Here is a 24,524-nt window from a genome sequence, read left to right as displayed (position 1 = left end):
GGCTAACATTCATTTTTTGTGCTTAATTACTTGGCATTTACTGTTTGTTATTCCCCCCCCCCCCCAAAAAAAAAAAAAAAAAGTATAAGACACTGGATCCTAGTTCTTGGAGCCTTAAGAGGCTGCTATGGAAACAACATCCTTTGTTAACCCCTCCCCCGGCCAAAAATCAATACCTTCCCCCCCTGCTTTTATTATACAGAAGACTGTTCCCATACTTCACTTCTTCTTTTACACAAACAGAAGATGTAATCTAAACAGGTTCCTTTCTGTACTGTAGCTATCAATACTTTCAGAAGCCAATTTACATTATAATTGGCTCTCAGAGCTTAAAATATATAATTGCTTGGTCAGTTCTGTGTGAAGCCAGTCAGGATGAGGCCCAGCTGATGGAACCAGTGATGGTATTGGGGGGGGGTGGGATTTGATATGCTAAGTTCTGGTCTCCATGAGCTGAATATGACATTTCCATCCATTTTGAGAATGACTTCAGTAGCTTTTCATGTGTGCTTTTGAAAGATGTACCATTTTGGTATAGTCTGTTCCCCTTCCCTTTCTATTGCATTCCTTTGGGCATCTTTTAAACAACATCTCTCTGTTGGTTGTGGATATAATTTGGTTACCCGTTGTCCTTCCCATTCTCTGGCTTTGTACCTATTCTCTAGCCTCTTCTTTGCAGGCCATTACTTTCTCTGATTGGCCTCCTGGTTTGTTTGTTTTTTTGGTTTCCATTACCACTCTAGCAAGCCCTTGGGCAAGCTGTAATTTCTGTATTCCCAGTAAAACACGATATGGAAATTCAAATATCTTACTTGTCACAACCCAAAGTTGTGATTTTTTGTTTGTGTGTGCGCTTCGGCACTGCTAAATTATTTCCCGCCATTTTTGTCGCTTTCTTTGCGCGGTAGAGCTCTCTGCTGCTAGAGAGAGCTCTGGTGCAATGGGGGATTTCCCGCCAAATTACAGCTTCTTTGCAGTGTGCATCTCTTTTGCATCGTAGTGATGCACGCTGTAAAGAAGTTCCCGCCATTTGTATTAGGGTCCACGCCATGTTATTGGCCGACTCCTAATTTAGGCACATGTGGCGGTTAGCGATTGGCTTGCTAGCCGTACATAAGGCTTGGGTAGTTTCCGCCCAAGCTGGAGGAGGGAGGAGAGAGAGAGATTCTGTGTGAAGATCTCCAAGCGCTGTGGACCCTCGCGGACCCGGCGTGCCTCCCCTAAGCAGGCAGAGAGAGGCAACAGAACCGAGCCTACGGAGCTTTCGCTTCTCGCTTCTCCCCGTCACCGAGCGCAGTCCTAGACGTATCCCTTTCCTATAATTTCGGACCCCGCGGAGCCTAGCAAACTCCAGGGAAAACATATCGGACCCGCGGAGCCTGAATAACTCCGGAGAAACTTTTCGAACACAACTTAACCGGACCCGCGGAGCCTAGCAAACTCCGTGGGAGCGATCGTTTTGTCAGAGTCCTCCAACGAGGGTTCAAGCGGGAGCTGTGCCTGGAAACTTATCCAGCCTACATTGATACCATCTTTGGGTGTAAGTAAACAATCTTTTCAATCAACTGTTACACCTCCGTGACTAATTCTAACTCACGTGCACAAAACCATCCTGCGGTTTCTCGCACCCCGCGTGTCCGGGCTGACGGCCACAGCCCGTGTGCACAGGAGACGGGTCCGGTACGACCCCGGTTCGCCCCCGGCTTGCCCATGGTGGCCAGAATGGGATCGGAATCACCGCCGCGCATGGCGACGAGGGTGGGCTCAGGGCCCGGCCCGCACATTACTACGATCTATGCAGTCAGTCAGTTAACGTGCATAATTGGCCAGCCATATGAGCATCCTCAGTGACCGTGTGTGGCAGATTGTAGGATCTGTGATAAAGAACTTGGTGGTGATGTTGACCTCCATTCCTCACATGAGAGGGTCTCCACCATGGGGCCTGGTGTGGCAGTTTAGACAACAATGGGTATCATGATGGTGGATGTGCAGCAGGTGGATTTAAGAGACTGTCACACAGCAGAAGGTTTGGATTGGTGTAAGTCTTCACCAGTAGCTTACTAGTTGCAACTTCCCATGGGATGAGAGGGGAAACAATGTTGCTCAGGACTGTGAGCTATAGTAGAGGGGTTGTTTGTAGAGTTCCTGAGATGGTATGCACATTGGCGAATGTAGCTGCATATCAAAGAGTTTGTCGTGTGACAACTGCTTCCAGACTGGTGTATAGTACTCTGCCGCAGAGTTTGAGATGGCAAGAGCTGATGTCCTTAGGGTTGAGGCTCTTGGGCCTCACAGTAACCCAGCCAGCATATTAAGGAAGTTGTTGCATATCTTAACTTTCATTGCTGTCTTTTCAAATGTTCATGAAAGCTCAGTGTCTGCCCAGGTAGACAGCGTCATGCCTAGGTAAACAGGTTGTGCTTCGTGCCTCAGCCTCTGGCCGTTTAGGTAAATGTTCAGCTCCTGGGCAGCATTGGCATTGGTGGAAAATGCTAGAAATCTTACTGACGCTTGACTGGAGGCTCCATGTCTTGCAGTAGTCAGCCAGCTTTGTAATGTCACTGTTCAGAGTGTGTTCTAGCTCAGAGAAAGTCTGGGTCTGGAAGTCATTGGTGTAGAGATTGTACAATGTTGGAGCAAACACAGATCCCTGAGGCAGTTTGTTGGTCTGTTATCTTTAAGTACGTGTCTTCTCATCCATATGCACCCTAAACCATGTGGTGCAGAGGAGCAGTTCAGCAGCATCAGTTGCCCATGCAGGTAGGACTCTTGCGGTCTTTACGAGCAGACTGGTGTGCCAAACAGTATTGTATGCTGTTGTGAGGTCAAGAAAAACAGTGCCTGTCTTGAGTTTCCTTTGAGAACTGTTTTCAGTGAATGTTGTTAGCACAAGTATTTGGTCTCACATACTTTGACCTTCTCCTTTGACCTTATGCAGTAAAGTCCCACCATCTTTTATCAGCAACTCTGCAGTAATTTCTCTTGCCCACGGAAAGCGGAAACTAAACTTAGGTAGTTTACCCCCAAAGGTGGACCATGTGTGATCTCAGCTGCTTCTCTTGCTGTCCCACCACATGCTGATGGTTGCTGACATGTGCCATAGGTTGCCAGTTCCTGGTTTAAGGCATTGGCTTGTATTCTTTGCATTGAAATGTTGTTAAGTAACTTTTAAAGGATATTGCAGACAAAAAAAATAATGCTTATGTCTCTTAATAAGGAAAGAAAGGATGATCTAATTGTGACAGTACCACACAGGGATTTAGGAAACCCTTATCCAATTCTGTGCTTTGCCACAGACATCTTGTGTGGTCTTGGGCAAGTTGCCTAGTCTTTCTGTACTTGAGCTCCTCCTCTGTAGAGTACAGATAATATTTCCCTACTTCACAGGGAAGTTGAGGATAATATATGTTAAGGTCAGAGGTGGATCCAGGATTTGGCCAAGGGGGAGTGTGGAAGCAGCCCCCTGTGCTTCAGGGGTGGCTGCACCCCTGTTCCCAGCCTTCTCCCCCTCAACCCACCAATGAGAATGGGCCACACTGGGGGAGCCTCCAGGGACTTCTTTAAAGTCCCCAGCACAGGTAAGAATTACACGCCCCCCCCTTCCTTCTCCTCCTTCTTCCTGTCCCTCCCTCCTCCTGTTCCTTCCTCCTGCTTTTCCCACTGTCCCAGGAGCAGGGCAAGCTTCAGAGCTGCTTCTGCCTGATCCACCTGGGGCTTCGTGGGGGCTGAGCTCTGCCTTAGTGGCAGCAGTAGTGACAGATGGGCAGGGGGGTTCCCCCACCCTGCCCAGTCCCCTGGAAACAGGTGAGAGGAATGGGAACCCCTCCCTCCACCCCCATCTATTGCTGCTGCCATGATTGTTGTTCCTAGCTGAGCTCAGCCCCCAAATGGCTGGAGCCAAAATTTTCCTCGCTCCTGGGACAACAGGGAAAGCAACAGCAGCAGCCTCAGTGAGGAGAGTGGAGAAAGGGGAAGGGAGGGGACATGCCTTTGAGCATGAGAGGGGGAATTTGGGGGAGATTCTTACTTGCTTTAGGGACTTAAAAAAAGTTCCCACAGGCTACACTTGTATGGTCCAATCTGAAAAGGGTTCTCTGGATCTGCCAGTCTGAAAAGGGACCTCTGAATATCTACCCCTGGTTAAGGCTGAAGTGTTTGGGTACTGTGGAGTGGGGCCATGTAATATTTGGATTCAGTAATAAGGATCCTGCCTACACAAAGTGTCTTTTCCCTTAAATCGTTAATTTTAATATATATCAAAATAAGCATATTTAGTGTTGGTGAAAAATAGCTGATAGATGGCCTTAATTTAAGAAAGTCTTAAACAGGTACAGCATCAGGTGAAATGCATGATGCCCCACCATGTCTGCCTGGGCCCCCAGTATACTTTGGCCTTCCCAGGAGAAACCACTTTTGGGGTTGAGGGCCCTGTGAATTCCTCAACGTATCAGCAAAGTGTCAGCAAAAATAACCATTGATGTTGTTTGTACAGTTCTCTATGAAAAATTGCAATTAAAGCCCTTTTAAAACATTGGCAGCCCTTTAGCAATTCAGCTTGTTACTGGGAAGAAACAACTATGGGGCTTACTCATTTTCCTTCTGTCTCTGAACTCTTGATTCAGTCTAGTTTGAGTTCTAGTAAATTGGAGAATGAAAATACATTCATTCCACATAATTTGTTGTCACAACAGGGATATCTCTTCTTATGACTCATGAGTTGGTAGATGAGAATATGCTTTAACTTTGAGAGATCTGTCCTTAAAGACTAGGGGTGAAGAACATCATAACCTCATTAAAGAAAATCATACCTCTTCTACCTGACTGCTTGGTTGGCAAAAGACCAGATGCTTTTTCTCTTCTGTCATGATGTCTCTTCTTTGTAAAGTACACAGTTGTGCAATGATTTTGTTTGTTTGTTAAGCTGGCATTTAAAATTGCTTTACATTTAAGTCTCAAACCCAATCTCTTGGAAAAAAAAGAGCAGGAATGTTTTGTCTTCTTGGCAAATGCCTAAGGCGGCAGCTGTGCTGTTAGCATTCATACTTTTGCTGCAGTCTCTGTGCTTCCTACATGATGATCCCTACACCAGGTCTCCAGACAAGAAGAGATGCATACTAACAGCTGCTGGATTCTGGATTTGTAAATCTTTTAGTTTGGGCAAATAATTGAAGTGGTGCTTGTTCTTTGTAACTAATCAGTCTGTGGTGCTGTTCAGATGTAAGTGCTACCCTATTGACTTTGAGGGAGACATGTAACATTAATATTTTTCTTTCTTTTTAGTTTTGGAGGCTCAATTCTAAGTGCTTCTGAGTACATGTGACTGCTACTTCTCAAGGCATAACTAACACTGGGATGTAGTGATTCTTCAGGTACTGTGCCAAAGGTGTCTATGTGATGGCTCAGTTTTGGGAAACATGCCCATCGAGTTTTATCAGTGCTGACATGCACATCCAACTCTTCCAGTCCCTATTGTTCCATGAGAATTGCCTAATACTCTTGCTAAATGACATAGTGGTTTTGCAGTGCTAGAAAAATGCTTATTAAAAATTAGGTTGAGACCTCCAGATACACAGGGGATCATTCTTTCTTTCCTTCCCTCAGCTTTTAACTTCAAGGAATGATCAGTATTTTACATATCTTGGTTTATGGCAGTGACTCATCCTTTCCTATGAAGAACAAAACCAAGCTTGTTTGTTTCTCTCAATTATACCTGTACCTCAAGTCTCATCAAAAGCTTTGCCTTTTTATTCAAGGCATAGCACTATCAGCTTTCACTCATTTTAATTGAATCAGCTGTCATTTAGGTTCATTCCTACTGATAAGAATGCATACCTGTAGAGCTTATTCACTGTTAAGTATCTTTTCTCTCCTGTTTCTCAGTGCTGCATTTTAAAAAAAACTAATGAAAGCAAAAAGAATAGTATGAGTGGACTGAGTAGTCTCTTCAGTTTTAGAATATATTGATACATCCTTCTTAACCTTATTTCAGAAGTGCTATGGACAGTACTTAATTTTTATGTTGAAACCATCCTTTTACCCATTTTGACAGAACCACTAAAGAAGGGCTGTATACAGCAAAACTGATTTAATCCTTTTACAGAGTTGAAAGAAATATAGCTGTTTCTGACTGTCTTTATACCAGTTTGTGTTTCATGTGTACTGGATCTTCTGCAGGAAGAAGGGATAGGAGTGTTGGCTAAGTTGTCAAGTTTGAATTTGATGTCAGTAGTGAAAGGAGACACTGGTCTTGATTGATCAGTCTTTTGTGAGCACAGTGATGATCTTCTGCTTTTGCTAAATGTTTTTTGATCAATGCTGCTTGTGTTTTGCCATAACTGCTCAGCTTTTCCAGGGTCCATGTCTTGAAGCCCAGGGCATGAGCTTGCATATTTGTCAGGATTACTGGGCAGTGGCTTGTTGAGAAAAAGAGAAAACACAAGAGCGTTTGCCAGCTGGGTAAAGCTCTGCCTGTTGGATGTTATCAGGTTGTTGCCTTTGGGTTCCATCCAGATAGAAACATGAATTATTAAGCTCTCTGCATTGGTATGCTTCAGCCCTGTTTTACTTTGGCCTTTCTGGCACAGAAACTTGATTTAAGTCTAAACTACATTGTAATGACAGTGAAACTTTGTATATATTTAAACTAGAGCAGTAGCAGAATTCTCCTGTGGACTCCTGATGATTTTATACTTTTCCCAAGTGAGAGAAGAAGTATTAAATCTGGTGGTTCTCCCATGTTCCTCAGTAGCTGGTGTCTTTCCAGAGTTCCCTTTGTATTCTGGCAGTGTATTTGCTGCAGCGGAGCTGCCAGAAGCTCACGGGTTTATTTACGTTCTGGCAGATTGGAAGGGGCAGTCAGAACTTCTGGTGGCAGAACTAGGATGTGGCATCTTGTAGACCAGGCCTTTGGGACTGGCTCTCCCCCCAAAAAGACACACCATTAATTTAAGCATATCTTTTCCCAGAGCTCTCACCTTGTGGAGGTTCTCGCTCACAGTTTAGCTTGATAATTTAATTTAAAGTACATAGCATGGGCTTTGTAAAGATCTCTGTCATAATTGTTCTTTAGATATCTCAACAGGATACAGCTCTAGATAAAACAATAACATCCCTCTGTCCTCATCTGCTTCAATGTATTTCTGCATTCTCTGTGGTTTGGCCAGAGTTCTCTAGGGCAGTGGTTCTTAACCTTTTTGGACTCAAGCCTTCCTGCCCCTCACTCCTGGGGTTGGGGGGAGGGGCATGGCCCAGCTGCTGGCACTGCTCCCCTCAGGCCACCCACGCTGCCCCCCACCCCTCCAGCAGTGGGAGGAGGTGATGGCAGCATGGTCCCCCTCCCCACCCTGGTCCATTACTCCTGCTGCTGCTGGAGGTGCAGCTGGTGTGAGGGTCCCAGTGGCAGTGGCAGCAACAAGTCTCACTGCCCCGCTCTGCCCTCCTGTACCAGGTTCTGCTGGCCAGTCCAGCCAGGCTGCAGCCTCATGCTTGCTGTGGGTGCAAGAATGATGTTTCCCCCAATCCCCCCAACTTACCTACAGAGAGCTGCGGAAGCTGCTATACACCGCTGCCTGCCTTGCCACATGCATATGTGCGCATGCACACATGCATGTGGTGCTCCCTGCCATATTGGCCTCCTCCCACTTCCTGCAGCCCCACTGTCAGCCTGCAAGGGGAAATCTGCTTTTTCCCGTCTTTTTCTCCTTTAAAGTAGAATCTGTGATTTATTTATTTTTTTTCTCCTTTTAAAGGAGAAAATCCGCTTTTTTTCCATGAACATGGCTGTGGGCTCAGCCCAGGCATGTGCTGTCCCAGCTGATCTTAGAGATCATGATTGTGCCAGATCTGCAGACCACATAGACCACCTGAAACCTGCTTGCAGCCCCCCTCCCCCGGGGGGCTGCGGAACCCTGGCTGAGAACCGCTGCTCTAGGGTGTTTAGGATCTTCCAGTCTGGCCTGCAGCTTCTCCCAACCATAGAATCTTTTATTGTCATGCACCCAGCTTTTGCTTTTCTTGGTTGGTCCTGCAATACAAATAGGACTCCTCTGCTATGAAAGCAGGTTTCTCTCTTCCTTTTTCTTTGCCTGATGATCTGAAAAGCCAGTACAAGGCCCTAAAATCTTTGCTTCTCTTTCTGAGGAAATTCCAGATTCTGCAGAGAAGTTGGAGAAAAATGGTTTAGTCTGGAATATGATAGTTTCATTCTCCTAAGGCAGTAGTTCCCAACCTTGGGTTGCAACCCAAATGAGGGTCACAGGGGCAATGCTGGCAGCGCTGCGTGCAAAGGACAAGCTGCGCTGCACGCCAGGAGCTCCCCTACCCCTGAGCTGCTGCTGCCGCCGCACTCCGCTCCCAGCAGCGGGTTGTGGCAAAAAAAAGGTTGAGAACCACTGTCCTAAGGCATCCCCATATGAAAGGGAGCTAGTCATGGTAATTACAGTCCATTTCCCTTCATTTGGGAGGGATGTGATACCAGCCTGGGTAGCATATGCTACCTCCACAGCTCCTGGGGCCTTCAAAGATGCAATGAGCTTCATGAACTCAACCAGAATTCCTCACTGGTATGAAGACAGATATTTTTTTGTCTGATTGGCAGTGTGTTGATTATACTGCATAATGAAAGATGCTGTCAGAAAATTTAGAGTTGCATATAGGGTTTTGGTAACAGGCTTTTGTAGCTGCATATTGACTTTACTGTATGCTGAGAGAGAATTTTAAATAATGGGAACTCTGCATACTTCCTGCTTGGCTTCTTTATTGCCAGAAGTGTGTAGGTGTTTAAAGGTTGTGTTAGAATGTTGATTATGTACGTCTGCTTCTAGTTTCCTACTGCCTTGCCTTGCCTTGGGTCATGACTTTGAGTAGGTTGCAAATTTTGTACCTCTAGTCTTAAGTTGTGAAATGTAGTAAATATCATGTTTACTCGCATATACCACACACCCTTTTTCCCCAATATTGAAGTGGATGTCTTAAGTGGGGAAGCTGATTTTTTTTTAATTTTTTTTTCCTGTGCTTTAATTGAGTTATGTAATGGCAGCTGGGCACTGGCTCCCTATAATGACTGCTGTGGCCTGTGCTTTTCTCACTCCACCCATCCGTCCTGGACTGGATCCTTCAGGGTCACTGTTTTACCCCTGTTATAGCCACAAGAACAGAGTTGTAGTTTTGAAGTTGCAGGTGGAGATTGAGTGACACTGAGAAGTGGGCTTTGCCCTTCTGGCCAGCACTCAGCCATATTAAGTCCATGCTGTGGCAGTTAAGATTCTGGAAAACCTTTTTTTTTTTTTCCTTCCTCATTCTTTCTTCCTAAGCAAGACATGTTTATTATTTGGGAGGTTGTGGGATACTTTTAAGTATGGTAATACATAATAGTTGTAAAGGCGTTTTGTGAAGTTTAATGGTTATGAAAAGTTTAAACTTGGAAGATAAAATGATAGAGAAGGACAACGTTTTATTAAAATTATAGCGTAAAATAGACTAACTTTATCAATTCTTAAATGACATAGCAAATATCTGTCAATATGTTTGCAGTGAGTAGTATGCTCTTCTAATACTACTAAATAAGAAGCTGGTCCCAAGGCGGCCCATGTTGAAAAAAGGTTAAGAAATGCTTGCCAAGACCTTATGACAGGGTACAAAAAACCTGAGTTCCTGCCTTAAGGAGAGTCAGAGCTATGGGGGGGGGAGTCTTGTGCGTTTTTTATTTCAAGACAAAGACCCTACCACAAGGTAAACATCAATTAATGGAAATCTTATCTTATGATTTTTAGAGTGAACTGTGGGCAAAAGTGTTGACACTTTAGTCATATGTGCTTATGCAGTTTGGAAGGAAGCTAAAGCTTTCTCCTAACAGTCTTATTAAAACTGTAATTGTACAATTAATTCAGTTAAACAAACAAACAAAAAAAAACCCTGTTGAAGGAGGAGGGTTCTTTTGGGGCAGGGAAAAACTTGTTCACAGCATTGCTTGTCATTTTGGAATTCCCAGGTTCCCCAGAGGCAACACCTGGTATACTGACTTTAAGGCACGTACTGAATTCTGGTCCCACAGGAGTTACTTAAGAAAAAAAATGTAGCTCTTTCTTAAAAGGAAACAGTGCAGTCCATTTAATCCAAGCAGTCAGCTGTCTTGCCAAACCTGGGTAAGCATGCAACAACTGGGAATCTTGTTCTATGGAATGGGCAGGAAGCAAGAAAAGGCTGGCAGAAAGACACATGGGCCAGACCATCTTAGAAGAAAATTAACTAGGTATCTTTAGAGTAAAAGTAAATGCTACATTGCTGTCCAAAGTTATGAGCAAAGATATACGTTGGATGTTTTCCCTTCTTTTCATCCCTGGCACAAAGTTTCATAAGTTCAAAGTACTGTATTTCAGTTCATAATTTACAAAACTACGTCACAGCAAGCCTCATCTTCATTAAGTTTTACAGTAGCTTCGCATTAAATCTTGTGTAATAAAAAATTATCTTGGTAAATCTCCAAAGCAGTATGCTAACATAGATGCGTCTTCATTACATACTTATTTCATGTGGTCAAAAGAATCTTTTTTAAGGAAGGATATGATTTACTTTTCTTATTGTTTTCCAGCGATATCTCACTGAATAGACTTTGTTCTTGTATGGATTAAGAAAAACTTTCAATAGCAGTTTGGATTCCCATGCTATCAGCAAAAAGCATAGTTCCTAACTTAACAAACATACATAAGGATATGTATTTGAGGACTTCAGGCAGTTTTTTGTCCAGTAGCTGTGATAGAAATAGTAAAAACACCAGTGAAGAAAGGATGCAAGTATTTTTTTCCCATATGGGGCTCTAACTCTTCTCTGAGCAGTGTTGTGTGACTTGATAAGCAACTTAACCTGCTTGCATGCACTGTGCTCATTGTCTTTTTAACAGAGAAGCAAATCTGTACCATGGTAACTTCTACAGAGGCTAAGTTTAAAGACTAATCTTATCTGGGAAATTGTTTTCTTTACATAGAAAAAAAGAAGGAAATGAATTGTTTTGCTTTGCAGTAATGTTAGACCTCCTATGGGAATTTCAAGCCCTCCCCTTCCTTCCTTATTCAGGTTATCAAGAAAATTAAGTCTTAGAGACAGCATCCCAAAGACAGTATGGTCTTCAGTTACAGGCAGCTGACACTGTTGACCCATTTTTTTGGCATCCCAGTTACACCAGTATAAACACTGGCAGAGTCAGGGATGATGTTTAAAGGGCAGTGTTCACTATGAAGTGGGAGAAAGGGTCTTGAAATAATTAGAAGTCAGTTTTAATCCATGGTTGTGTCAACATGGAACTAATCCATTTCCCTGAACAGGAAAGCTTGGTCAAGTGCAATTGTGTTGCAGACAGAGGAGGAAATGAGATCACTTTTTGGTCCTGAACGCTTTCTTCAGCTATATCAGGTCGGCCTCATTCAGATTTTTCTCAGTGTTCACTTCTTCCATTCAGAATTCTGTTGGCAGCAGTGAAATCAACAAGAGTCAAGTCAGTTTTATTAGGCCATGGTTTGAAGAAGGTCTTGGTAGTAGCAGATGACTAGGATAAAAGCCATCCTTTGAGGATAGGTCCTTTTTAAAAAAAACAAAAAAACAAAACAAAAAAAACAACTAATGGGTGAAGTAGTAATGAAGATATAGTCCTCGTTTTATTTTTCAGGAGGCTTCTGGGTGCAAGAGGAAGAGAAAATGATGCTTCTTCCTTCTGGGTTATAGGCTTCAAGGTTCACAGGCTAGAGGTATCTGTGAAAGATGAAGTCTCTAAATTGGGTCCAGAATCTGCACATGGGACCTCTACATGCCTCTTCTAGTTGCCCTGTCTTTCATGCTGATGATTAACTAATAGGTTGATTTTCTGGTTATAGTTTGCAGTGAGTGTTTCAAACTTTGTGACCTTCTCTACACAAGTTTTACCAGTACAGTTGAGAGAGGGATACGGGATTATAATGATAATAGTTACACCAGTAAAAGGCTCTAGTATAACACAGGTATAAGGTACCATTTACTGTTATATCTACAGTGTGTGCTACATCTAAGTGAGTAGCCTCAGGACTGAGGAAGAGGCTGTGCCCTCATCCAGAGTCCATGTAATCAGTGCTCGTTAACTACAAAGAAGCAGCATTTTGTGGGGTTTTTTAGTGATATCTTTTATCGGGCCAACTGTATAATTGGCAGAGATGATAGACACGCTAGCATCTCTTCCATCCATAGAATTACTCTTATAAAAGTTATCACCCAAAAAATCCATCGTTGCTACAACACTCCAGTCCTACTACATTAACTACAGAAGCTGACTCTGCTAAGCCTTTCATACCTCACTAAGACACCTTGCTTGTTTCCCAGTCTTTTGCCTCTAATTGCCTCAAAATTGGATATACAGCAATACCTCAGTTAACTAATCCTCTGGGAATGAAGCTCCTTCATAACTAAATCAGCTGTTTTTTTGCAAAAAAAAGTGAAAAAAAAAAAATTGAGGCAAATGCAGATTTCTCATTTTACCAGAGAAACCTGCGGATTTTGCAATGAGCTCCCTGCAGGGTGTGGCAGACAGTGTGCGTGTGTGCAGGCAGTGAGGAGCACAGCCTGGCAGCTTGGAGAGTTGTGTGCAGCTGGTAAGTCTGTTGTGGTGGAAGGGGCATGGGGGGGCACATCAAATGCTGCCCCCCTCTCTCCCCCCCCCCCCCCCCCCCCCCCAGTGAGGAAGGGAGTGGGGAGGGTCTGGGGCAGGCGCTGTCCAGCTGGGGTGGAGTGAGCATGAGAGAGAGCCATGGCTTGTCTGGAGGGTACAGAGGGGGGTGGGGGTGTTGTGTGCTCCCCAGATCTGCATGGGGCGGGTGGGCTCCAGCTGCTGTCTGGGGTGAGGGTTGGGCTCGGGGCAGGCGGTGGTGGCACTGGAGAGGGGAGGTTGGGGGGGACTATGGCAAAACTTGGGGTGGCTGCAGCCTCCTCTGTAGCCCCCTCCTAGCACCGCCAGCACAGCCCCGGCTCCAGCCAGCAGCTGCAGCCCACCTGCCCCACTCCCCCCAGATCTAGGGGGGCACATGCCCCCCCTCCGCCCTCTTGAGGTGCATGCAGTGGCAGGAGCCACCTCCCCCCCCCCCCACCAGAAAAGCCATGGCTCTGTCCGGCACCTGCCCCATCTGGGCAGCATCTAGCCCAGCCCCTGCTCCACTCCCTCCCTCACCGTGGGGGCATTGATCTGCCCCTCCCCTTCCACCACAATGGACTTACCAGCTGCATTGCAAATTGGATCGATATTGGCCTCCTTAAAAATTGGCTATTGGTATCAGCCCCCAAAATCTGTATTGGTGCACCCCTAATTCTTTCCTGTTTGCAGAAAACACGGTGAATTGGGCAGGGAGCAGAAAGCAGAGCAGCAGAGTGGGCAGGGAAAGGGAGTTAGAGAAGTACCTGCGGAGGGTTCAGGGCTTACTTTGTGGCACACCTGCCAAAAAAGTTGCCTTCCCATTGATGTATACCATACCATCTGCACTGGTTTTTAGTTGTATCCATTTTCCAGCTGTGAACTTTGATATTTCCATCTCTGCAAGTCTAATCTTTATTGCTTGAAAGTATGTCTCAGATATGATCTCTTTCAGTAGTGAAGAACAAGCCCAAACTTGTTTGCAGTGTTCTTATCCTCCTTCATTTACAACATGGTAGACCAACAGTGTTAATCCTTTCATACAGGAAATAAGGATGAGGACAAAAGTAACTTTTGAAATGTTTTCAAGTGTAACAGGATTGGAAGCATTTTGAAAGAGGGGAGACATGTATAGCCCCTGTCACGTTTCTTCTCCCCCCACCCCACATCTGAAATGCTTCAAAATTGCAAAATTCTCCAGTTGGGAAGCATTACAAGTAGCTGAGGATCTCTCACTGGAGCAAAGAGCACCAAGACTGGAAAGGTCAGCAGGGGTCTGGTGGGAGGTTGGCGGGGTGCAGGGGTCTGTGGCGGTAAGTGGTTTCTGCTGCCAGGAGTCCAAATCTCCAGTCCCCCACCCCTTGAATCTCTATCCTGCCTCCTTTTACCAGAGAGTAGAGGTTGTCAGGGGGCAGAGGGAGACTAGATAGCCTGGTCCTGGTATTGGTTGGTAAGGTGGTAAGCACAAGGGTCTGATCTGAGTGGGGAAGTTGAGGCGGGTGAGAGGCCATGACAAGGAGTACTGAGGTCTCAGCAGTGCCTGACTCTCCACCTGCTTGATTGCCTTCCCTCCCGTCCTCTCTCCCCGAGCACTGTGAAATTCTGGAGGACCTCCGGGTCCCCTGTCCCCATGCAGATGTAACAAGAAATGAGACACTCCAAAATAGTACTTCTGTTTAAGAAGTATTATTTTGGAGCTTTTCAGCCACTTTTGGAATGTTTCAAAGGGCACGTACATTTGTACAGCTGTCCCTTTGAAGAGTTTCAATGGCATTTTAAATGTTTCAATTGCTACCACTCTAAAAAAACAAAAAAAATCCCCAAAAAACAAGGGACAGACAAAAATTGGCTGCTGCTGGATTCTCTGTTTAGCCTCCTGGGGGGGGGAACCCTCCCCCAAAACACCAAAAACACCCTCAAATCCCCCAAAACATTGTAATTTCAGTTACTTCTGATATACATGAAGTGGTCTGGGGGAGGCAGGGTTCTACTTGAGCTTTATAGCAAAGTTTGTATTTTGCCATAAGGCTGTTTTAGCTCTGCTTCCAACTAGAGAAGATTCCTTTTTTTCTGAACTCGTGATTTCAGTGAGTACATTGTAGTGTCCTTCAGTGCTGAGCACAATGGCAACGGACAGTGAAATACTGCTGCCAACAGGGTATTTGAGAAAACATATGTGATGACATAAGCCTTAAACTAAAAAGCTGTCCAAGCTACGAATTCCCTTCTTGCAGTCTGGGGTTTTTGTTACCTTGGACATTTAGCAGCTGTTGGGTTTGGGCTTGTGAATAGAGTCCCTTGTCTGTCTCAGCTGAGCCAATTAGAAGTGACTTAGTTCAGCCAACAGGAAATGAAACGGCAGCCAGTACTGAGCAAGAGTACATCTCTGTACTTCTATGTGCACATTTATGCACTCTCTTTCCAACTCGGAAGTGAACCAGTCACTGAAGCTGAGACGGAACTAACAAAACTATAATTCCCTTCATTAAAATAAGATTATGGTGGATATTGGATCCTCTGGTTGCTCACTAGCTTTTTGTGAACTTTAGAACCAGGAAGAAAAACATTAATAGCACTGCATGTTCTCATGTTTTGGGGGGGGAAGGGATTACTTCAAGCGAAGAGAATGCCTATGGTTTCTGAAAAATAAGAAATGGCTGCTGCTATGTACTCATGACTGACAACTCCAGGGAGTGGTGGGGAAGGATATGTTATAAATTTATAATACAAAGCTCAGCTTCTACAAGTTTGGTAGTTGCTGATTTTCAGTGAGACTTGATTGGAATTAAGAAGTCAGTCTTGTGCTAGTTTCCATCTTCAATGGAATCTATTTCTTTTTATATATAAATAATTTGTTTGCTTCTGGATTTGCAGATTTTAGGGTACATTTGGCTCATGTTTTCATGTGGTTTCTCTTTAGCCATAAGGAGTGAAAACCTTAAGGAAAGAAAATAAAACGGAGTCTCGTGTCCTGTTATTTAAAATTTAATTTAAAAAATTCAAACGTTACAAGAGTTACTTAAATTGCTTTCAAGACTGTTTTGGACATGAGGTAGTATATGACAGTCTACAAAAATATGAATAGTTATTTGACACATGCAGAATAAATTTGTTTTGCTAGGTAACTAGCTTAATCTGTTCATCATTGATTCTTTTAGATAGTTTACCCCTAGAAGGGCTGGGGGAGGGGCGATGGAGAGCAGGGAATATTCTTTTTCAAACCATTGTGTTTCCAGTAAAAATACTGTCCCAAAAATTGCACATCTGTCATTCTACACTTGATCTTTCTGGAAATATGTGCACATGTACATACTCCATTCAGATTATAACATAAGAGCAGTCGTCCATGAAGACAGCGACAATTCTTCTGATTTGATGTTCTTAGAAAATGACAGTACTAAATGCTTTAGTGGAGAGTGCAGTGCCGTCATACTCTTACAGTGGTAGTTAGTGAGCCATGGGACGATAGATTTCCTTCCTGACTGCAGTCAAACAGCTTAAACCCAGTGGCATGCAATTTGAAAATCATCGTGCTTTTGTACAAGTTGGGTATGAGTTCATTGGGAATGTCTTTGTTCTGGGCACCTTGGCACCAAAAAAATGGTTAACAAATTTTCTGAAATTTTAGAGCAACAAACAAGCATGTTGCAGGGATTGATATTGAAGGGAAGAAGGTGCTTTGCAGTAGGTTTCAGTGGCATCTGGGAGGGCGGAGGGTAATGACGCATATATTAGTCTACAAATATTAGTAGCAAAGAGAGGGAGGAATTCAGGATACAGCAAAAGTGTAAAATGTAGGAGTAATAGGATGAAACCAACACTATGGTGTTTTTTGCCAGAATTCAAAGTTTTTATATCATAAGTGAGGGAGACAGGGCAGATCTGGCTAGTTGATCAACCATATAGCCCCCATCTTATCTTCTTAATCCTACTTGTAATCTTGACAGTGCTGACATTTTTTGGCCCCTTTGAAAGGATCTTAAGGCATCCCATGGTGCTGTGGCACTCTGGATGAGAATCACTGGTGTAGCAGATGATGAAGCCTATCTTCTTAGTGTCTCCTTTTCCTTAACCGATGTAAGTTTATATCTTGAAGTAGTTAGTGGTAAGTGGAGTTAAAACATTTTGGTGGCAAACAAAACCATCACACAACCTTTTTGCTTAATTATGAAACTCTTAATCTACTGATATATTACCATTTTACTACCTTTTGTGTTTTTAATCAACTTTGGGGAACTTCACCTCTTACAATTTACTGTGTAAAGCTCAGCATGCTTTGAAGGGTTCTATTGAAGTAGCTTCTAATATGTAAGAATAAGGATGCTGCTACAATGCTCAGATGTATATGCACAATCCATCTTCATAACATTATCTAGGCATATAGGCTACTTAAGGCATTAAATCCCACCCCCCAAAAACCCCCTTGGTCCTTTACTTCGAACTCTGCGAGCCCTTGTGCCAAGTCTAGCACATGCCCAGTAGAGGCATCACATTAGTTGGAGCCAGTTCCCCCAACGTCTGTATAGATCAGGTTTTTTAGTGGGGCTTTTGGCACTTTTATCCAATAGTTGATTGAATTAGCTTTAGATAAGAGTACCAAGAGCGCCTGATCTATACAGATGCTGTGGAGCCGGGTTGAACTACTGTGCTACTGTTTTTGGTAAAGTGCATTTTGCTTTGGTTTTCTTTAATGTCTGTAAGTCATAGTTTCTGTGCTCAAGTTTTAATTGATACCTAGTCTGATAACTTTCAGGCAGTTCAGTTTTAAAAAGTCATGTACACTTTTATGCATTGGAGAAAAGTTCCAGACCATTTGTAACCAATATGAGGTAGGGTGTGTGTGTGTGTGTGTGTGTGTGCATACCCTTAATTTTTTACCTTGAATTATAAATACTATGATATGGAATTTAACTTCTGGATTAAATATTTGGAGAAAGAGTTAATCTATCCTTTGTAAACAGCATAATTGAAAAATGGACATGACTGTTCTCTCCTCTGTATATTTATTCACTGTGATGACAATTCAAGTAAAGTCAAAGGTGCTCTTATAAGAATGTGCTTAGAAAATCATGATTTTTGATTCTCTGAAAAAAGCTGTGAAATTGGATCACACTACAAGTTTGAATTAATTTTGTAAATAAACACTAATGCATCCTTATCCAAAGTGAAAGTGCAAATAAAATAGAGAAAGGGATATGTGTGTCAGATGGCAGAAACATTTCCTTTGTGCTACCTTAAAAATGTTTTGGTGAGACAGGCAAAATAAACAGATGTCTATGCCCCTTGTGCCACAGATGCCCAAAATTTGTGGCTGAGGTGACGGTGGTAATGGTTTCTTCCACTTTGTGGCAGATGTCGCTTTGCTTTATGGCGCAAGAGCTTGGGCAGCCCAGAGCTGCCTGTGCTCGCCATCTCCCCCAGGTAATCGCTCCTGGGGCTTGTGGTGCCTGATCCTGTGCCCCCTGGGAATTCTCGCTCACAATCAGGCTCCTCAACTCTGAGGAGTGCCATCCTGGTTTTCCCTGCTTGTAAAGATGTGCCCTGGGAAACCTGAGGCATATTTCTGTAAGGAGGCAATGCACTGCCTGTTGTCCCTCAGGTTTGGGCCCCTGCCTGACATGAAACAATGAGTGATGTTTCACCTAGTGAAGTGGATCAGCTGTGGCAGGATGAGTCCTGCCAGAGCTGATCCACTTCATTTGTTAATGTTTATTTAATAGCAGAGAGAGAGTAGAGAGATTGACATGATAGGGATGTTAGAAGACAAGGCCATAGTTACAAGGGAACAATGTGATAAAAAGAAAATAGAATGCTGTATTTGTGCCACATGGGTTTTGAGTGTGTGAGAATTAATATCTAGAGATTATAATCTGTTTATGCTTATAGGAAGTAGGTGCAGGAGCCCTATTTTGATATGTGCATTCAGATACGACTGTGATGAGCTGGAGTTGAAACCTCTGGACTGGTCAAATCCATGACACTTCATCTGCACATGAGAGATGGAAAGAAGTGTGTGTTTTAGGAGAAACTAGTTTTTATTTTTGTATTTTGGTATCATTTCATGTAGTCTGGAGAACAGGCATCTGAAGGGATCTGGAGGATGGGCTTTCAACTTTATAACAGATAGATGCTGATCTATATTTTAACATAGCTGTGAATAAAACATTTCAGATATAATGTGGGCATTACTGACATTGTTTCAAGCTTTTTGCAGGCTTGGTTCTTTAAAATTCTGAACTGTGAACTATCTAGTTCATTTCAGTTTGTCCCAATTGATATACTTCAGATTTCAGTACTACTTACAAAAGTACAAGAATAGAAAGGAAATGCTATGTTATGAAGATATACACCAGGGTGGCCCATGCTGAGGGACACAAATTTTAAAGGGACTGGGAAGGGGATGCAGTGTGTGTGTGTGTGTGTGTGTGTGTGTGTGTGTGTGTATTAGTAAATGAATAAAAGAAAGTGTATAGACCTCCAGTAGCATGTGGCTGAGATGCAGCAGGGCACAGCTGGTTTCATTTTCCCTGGGAGGAGGCACTTAGGTTTCAAAACTTTTTAAAATCTTCCTTAGAAACCTGAGGAAACAACAAAGTATAGTTGCTTTTAACTTCATTCCCTGGCTGCTTTTTTTCCTCCTCTAAAAATCCATGTAAATATTAATAAGGGATCAGACAAACTCTTGTAAAAAAACAGACAAACAAAAAACCACCACCAACAAAAAAACCCAGACATTTAGAACTTCTTTTTAAGCAGCTTTGTCAAACAGGTTTTTCTTTTTTTAAATACTCATTTTGACAGTATTCCTTTTGAAATATTAGTGACTGTGCTTAGATCTTCATAAATCGGCAAATTCGCGGCTCAAATATAGGCTTGATAGGCTCTCTATATATTTGTTTCTAAAAGCAATTTGGTGAAAAAAGTCTATGTGGTTTTCTAGCATTTGTATTTGCTCTCCTGGTTAAGGTACATGTTAAACCTTTAGTATTAGATTTATAAGTTATTTCACTGAATTCACTAGTGCAGGAGTAGTTGTATGTGGGGTGGAAAATGAATCATATTGTGTGGTTTTTTTATTGATGATGCATTGGAAAATTTGTAAGATGTGTTCTCCAAGGAAAGTGTTTTGCTTTCATCCAGGCTTAGTTTCCTAATCCTAATGGAATAAAACTGAGTGATTTATTGCTGATCCTAGAAATGTGTCAACATGCAGCTTGTTCTCCACTTCCTTTGTTTGTGCATAGTTGTGTAGGAAGCTCCACCCTTACTACACTTTCAGGCAATAATTAAGTTAAACACAAAAATTATTTTTTCTCCGTCACTCCCCCACCCACTCCTGAAGTGCTCTTGTTCCCATTGGCTCCCAGTCTTGTGAGTAATAGCCATATGCACGTGGTGTAGCTTGTTGCAAGTGATATTTTAGGATTTTTTATGATTAGCAGTTTCTTTTGCTTGCTGTCGAGCACAACATGATCCTGGGGACAGTTCTCCTACAGTCCAACAGTTACAGTAAGGAAGAGAGCAGGCTGCTCTGCTGCCTTGGCAATGAAGCCTCTGAATCTGGCGTATCAGACTTCACAGGTATGGTGTACAGGAATGCTGTGTTGTATTGTCCAACACCTTGCCCTGTGTACACTGAATGAAGGGCTTGAAACTAGTCTTTGTCCTCTTAAGACTGTCTTCAGCAGGTCTGAAGACTTCTCCTTTTGTCTAGCTTGGAGGATCATTTGAATGTTTCAGATACATGAGTAGTTTAAATTGGTTGTATTTCAAAGAAGAAAAAGTTAGTGTTTGATCCGATTCTGAAATGTTGAGTTTAGTATATTCTTTATAAATTTTCTTCCTGCCAAGTCTTGCACTAGGAAGAATAACTGTAAGGCAGAGGAAAAACATCCCTTGGCAACAGACTGCCTGGGAAAGCGGCTGTGTCAGGAAGGGATTTAATTCTATTGTGAGAACAAAGAACAGGAAAGGGATGGATGAGGCGCAGCGACTTCATTTGATCCTAAATTGCATCATGGTTTTTGATGTGTAAAGCGGGAAATGTTTTTCTAAATTGAAAAGTTTATCCCATTGCATGCACATGTACAAATGTGCAGTACTACAGCTAAAAAGGAGCTTTAGTTTAGACTAAGTTAACTAGAAAAGCCCTTAGCTTTTAAACAAGTAGCTTATATTACAGTCTGTCTTTGGAGGGGACAGTACTGTGAGTGCTGACTTGATGAAGTCAATAGTCAATATACTTGAGTAGACAGAAAATCCAGTAGTTGCTTTTCATTTTCTCCTCCTTCATTCTCTGCTCTGAAAGGGCTAAAATAGCCCCATGATCTGTGCTGATCCACCTTTTTTTTTTCTTTCTTTAAACAGCCTATCTCAGAGCTGTCTAATTCATGGCCTACAGCTTGTGAAGGGTTAATCTGCAGCCTGTGGGCCTGGCTGCCACTCCCTCCATTGCACCTGCTGCTGCAACCAGGTTTTCTGGGGCAGGGCAGCATGGCAGGAGGGGGTCCATTGAGCTTGCTGTCCATGGCAACACCAGCCAGAAGGCTTGAGTTGGGCAGCTTAGGTGGGAGCAGTGAGGATAAGTGATTATGCTCCTCCTGTGGCAGCTGGGGTGGGGGCTGCTGCTGCCTAAGCAGCATGGGAGGGCTGGGGGCCTGCATGGCACAGATCCCTGAAGTCCATATGGTGTACAGCCCCTGCAGCATGTGCTGTGTGTAGCCCAGGACCTATGATTAGTAGTGTGCGGCCCTTGGATGCTCTGAAGTGAGACGGCCCTGACCTATCTTACTACATATTGGTAACCTACTATAGCAGATTCTTTCACTGTCCAGTAAGGTGTAGTTAGTAGATATTAGGCAAAAGTCTCAGTCTCTGAAGTCTCCCTATAAAGAGTGACTTGGGTACTTAAAAACCAATGACATTTAAGCCACTGAAGCCTTTAGATTACTGGTAAAAACTTCAAAAGTACTGTAGTGATTGTTCAGGTACTCTTCAAACATGATTGTTGACTTCTGTTTTGCTTTTTGGTATGTAATATTGCTTTAAAGGTGAATGGTTCTCCTAGTCATTCAAAAGGAAATCATGATGGTCTCACATCGACTTTGAATCTGTCTTGGCAACTCAGCATAGCACCACTTATCGCTTAATGTAGTGTTACTGCTACTGGTTCCATAATCTTGAGCAGCAGCAGCTGGCGGGTATACTGCTGCCATTGGTCTGTACATTTTCTTTTGGTTAAAGTTCCAACTGCTGGCTTGTGTATACAGGCTATGAGAGAAATGCTGCTGAACCCAGCATCACCAGTAGTTTAAGTGAAGCCTTATTGATGATATGACGGATAGGCCTCTGACATTGTCACTTTAAGGTGCCATGGCATCTAAGATGTGATTCCAACAGTTGTGCTTCCTGCCATGCCACACTTGCACAGCAGGTTGCATAATACTGGGAAGCAGGTTAGATCCCTATCTTGCCTTACTTGTCAGTGCAGGGGGACCCTGGGATTATAATATCAGGATCCCTTTGCACCAGCAAATTAAAACCCAGGTGCCAACAATCATGTGATCAGCATTTGGGGCTGGTAACCAAACCAGGATCTGAAACTGGTCCCAGTCAGGTCAGAGCCCCAGCTGACAATCGGAGGATTGTCATACCCCAGCTAGGGGTTTTACAGGTCCCAGACAGACCCTGGGGTCAAACTGCCACAGCCTGATCCTGAGGGTCCCCAGGTGCTTTGACTGAGTTAAAACTGAGCTGGGTGGCACATGGGTTTAAAGGTCCCAGTTAGCTGGGATGGAGTTAAAACTCTGTGTGTTGCTCAACTGAGTGACAGATGAGTTTTTGAAGGGCCCAGTGCATGGAGACCCTTGGTTTGAGCTGCCAGGACATCTGTGATTTAGGCCCTGGGTCTGCCCTCTGCTGGATCCTGATACTCGGCTCATTTTCAGGATCTGTCATGGGCCAGCCTCAGCCAGCTACACATTCAGTTTAAGGTGTGATGGAAATGAGCCAGAAAGTTATTACACATTATGTGGAATGATTTGGCATGGAATGGAAAAAAAAACCCTCATTTTTATCTAGAATTGGTACAAAAGTAAGTTGGTTTTTCAGTTTGGTTTTTTTGTTTGTTTGTTTGTTTGTTTTTAATATATATATATATTCTTTTTTAAAATATAGTTGACTTCAAAGCAAATGCATAATTGAAACAAGGAAGACTTACACTTTGGTTAATCTAATTTGAAGGTAAAAGTAGTTGGTTGTCTCTGCAGTCTGAACTTTCAGCCCACATGTATTTATGCTTGATGAAATCTTCCATGATCGTCCTCCTTCTTTATAGTTAGAGGTTTGAGTCAAACTGGTGGTGTGGTCTTGCTGTGTGACCTTGTTTTAAGGTAGTTATACACTTTGCCTCTTGAAAGCACTATAACAGTGTAAAGAATGTATTCTTTAATTACTGTTTATTTTTGCTCAGTAAAGACAAATGCTTCTAAGAACTGGAGCTTTTGTCTATTGCCACCAAAACCCATTGATGCTTTTTAAAAATTTGACATACTGTGCATGTACACACCCAGTGTCAAAAAGTTGTGTTGGGATTAGGGCAATTTTACTGTAATTTGAACAATTAAGATCCCTTCTAATCAAGGTTCAGTGAGCAGCTGAATGCATTGCCATTCTTTTGCTATTGCTTCAGTGATGTAATCCCAGGATAATCTATTAGTACTTCTTATCATATGAACCTTTTAAGATTTTATTCTGAGACAATAGATGTGTACATCTGAACAATTGTACCTGGGATACTATAGTCTGGGTTACTATAGTCTGTCCCAGGATAAATGTGATATCTGTCTGTGGCCTTACTGACTAAGTGGTTTGGGTCCTACCATTACCAAGATCTGCCCGTACTCCACTCTCTACTCAGTATCTTCTGTTTTATAGGTGTGGATTATATCTTAATATATCTGCAACAAAATGGTTTTAAAGTCTAGTTGTTAAACTCAGTAGATATGTCCATTAATTTTGCAGGCCCCTGTCTTACTGCAATATATTTGGAACAGGAAAAAGGCTGGTGCTGGACATTAAGCTGTGACTTTCTTGAATTTTCAGTATTGCTTTTTAACTACCCTTTTCTATTTACTCTGAAATGTACTATAGTCCTAAATGTGCCTTGTAAATTATTGTTTAAAAAAACATTCTGGTCTCCTGAGCTGTTTTTTTCTGATGCCTGGACATTGCAAAACTTCTATTCTGGCAAAATCCATAGTTCTTCCTATGACCTTAAGACTTCACAGTGCAGCAGCAGCAGCAGCTGTGAGGTTGTATGTACTGAGCTTGCAACTGTTGCAAATGAAGTAAATTCCCTGCTTTTATTCTTTCTCCAGAGGCCCTTCATCGCCCCTATGGTTGTGATGTCGAACCGCAGGCACTGAATGAAGCCATCAGGTGGAGCTCCAAGGAAAATCTGCTTGGAGCCACTGAGAGCGATCCCAATCTCTTTGTTGCACTTTACGATTTTGTAGCAAGTGGTGACAACACACTCAGCATCACCAAAGGTAATCAATCATCCTGTGCCCTGCCAGCATATTACTGTGGCTCAAACTTGTTCCCCTTGAGGCTTTGATTCAGAGCTGTGTTGAAATAATAACACTTACCTGATCTAAGAAGCTCTAGTTTGGAGGAAAAATGTGGTTATTCTGCAGCTCTAGACACAGAACTGAACTTCATGGTGAAATGGTGGAATTTACCAAACTTTTCTCTCTGCAGGATTATAGGTAATTTCCTTCAGCAATAAGGTACGGATTTAAGTGGGGGGTAAAAACCCCCAAGTAGAATCACTTGTCACTTGTTCTACCAGAGAAAATGACAGGATTGACCATAACTGAAG

General features: G+C 43.0%; 1 protein-coding gene across 8 annotated transcripts in view; it reads left to right on the top strand.

Annotated features, from left to right (window-relative positions):
• ABL2 (ABL proto-oncogene 2, non-receptor tyrosine kinase) overlaps nt 1-24,524 on the top strand; it is a 75,065-nt gene that overhangs the window by 20,891 nt on the left and 29,650 nt on the right. For 5 of the 8 annotated variants that reach the window (XM_059728353.1, XM_059728351.1, XM_059728348.1 and 2 more), the window contains exon 2: nt 24,022-24,192. In XM_059728353.1, the coding sequence (XP_059584336.1) occupies nt 24,022-24,192 (171 nt within the window). Of the gene's footprint in view, nt 1-20,097; nt 20,225-24,021; nt 24,193-24,524 lie in introns of those variants that run through there. The other 3 variants (XM_014596017.3, XM_014596016.3, XM_019500261.2) reach the window with 1 other exon arrangement.

Source organism: Alligator mississippiensis, chromosome 5 (genome assembly GCF_030867095.1).
Source record: "Alligator mississippiensis isolate rAllMis1 chromosome 5, rAllMis1, whole genome shotgun sequence".
NCBI classification, from domain to species: domain Eukaryota; kingdom Metazoa; phylum Chordata; order Crocodylia; family Alligatoridae; genus Alligator; species Alligator mississippiensis.
This window is presented reverse-complemented; position numbering and strand designations above follow the sequence as displayed.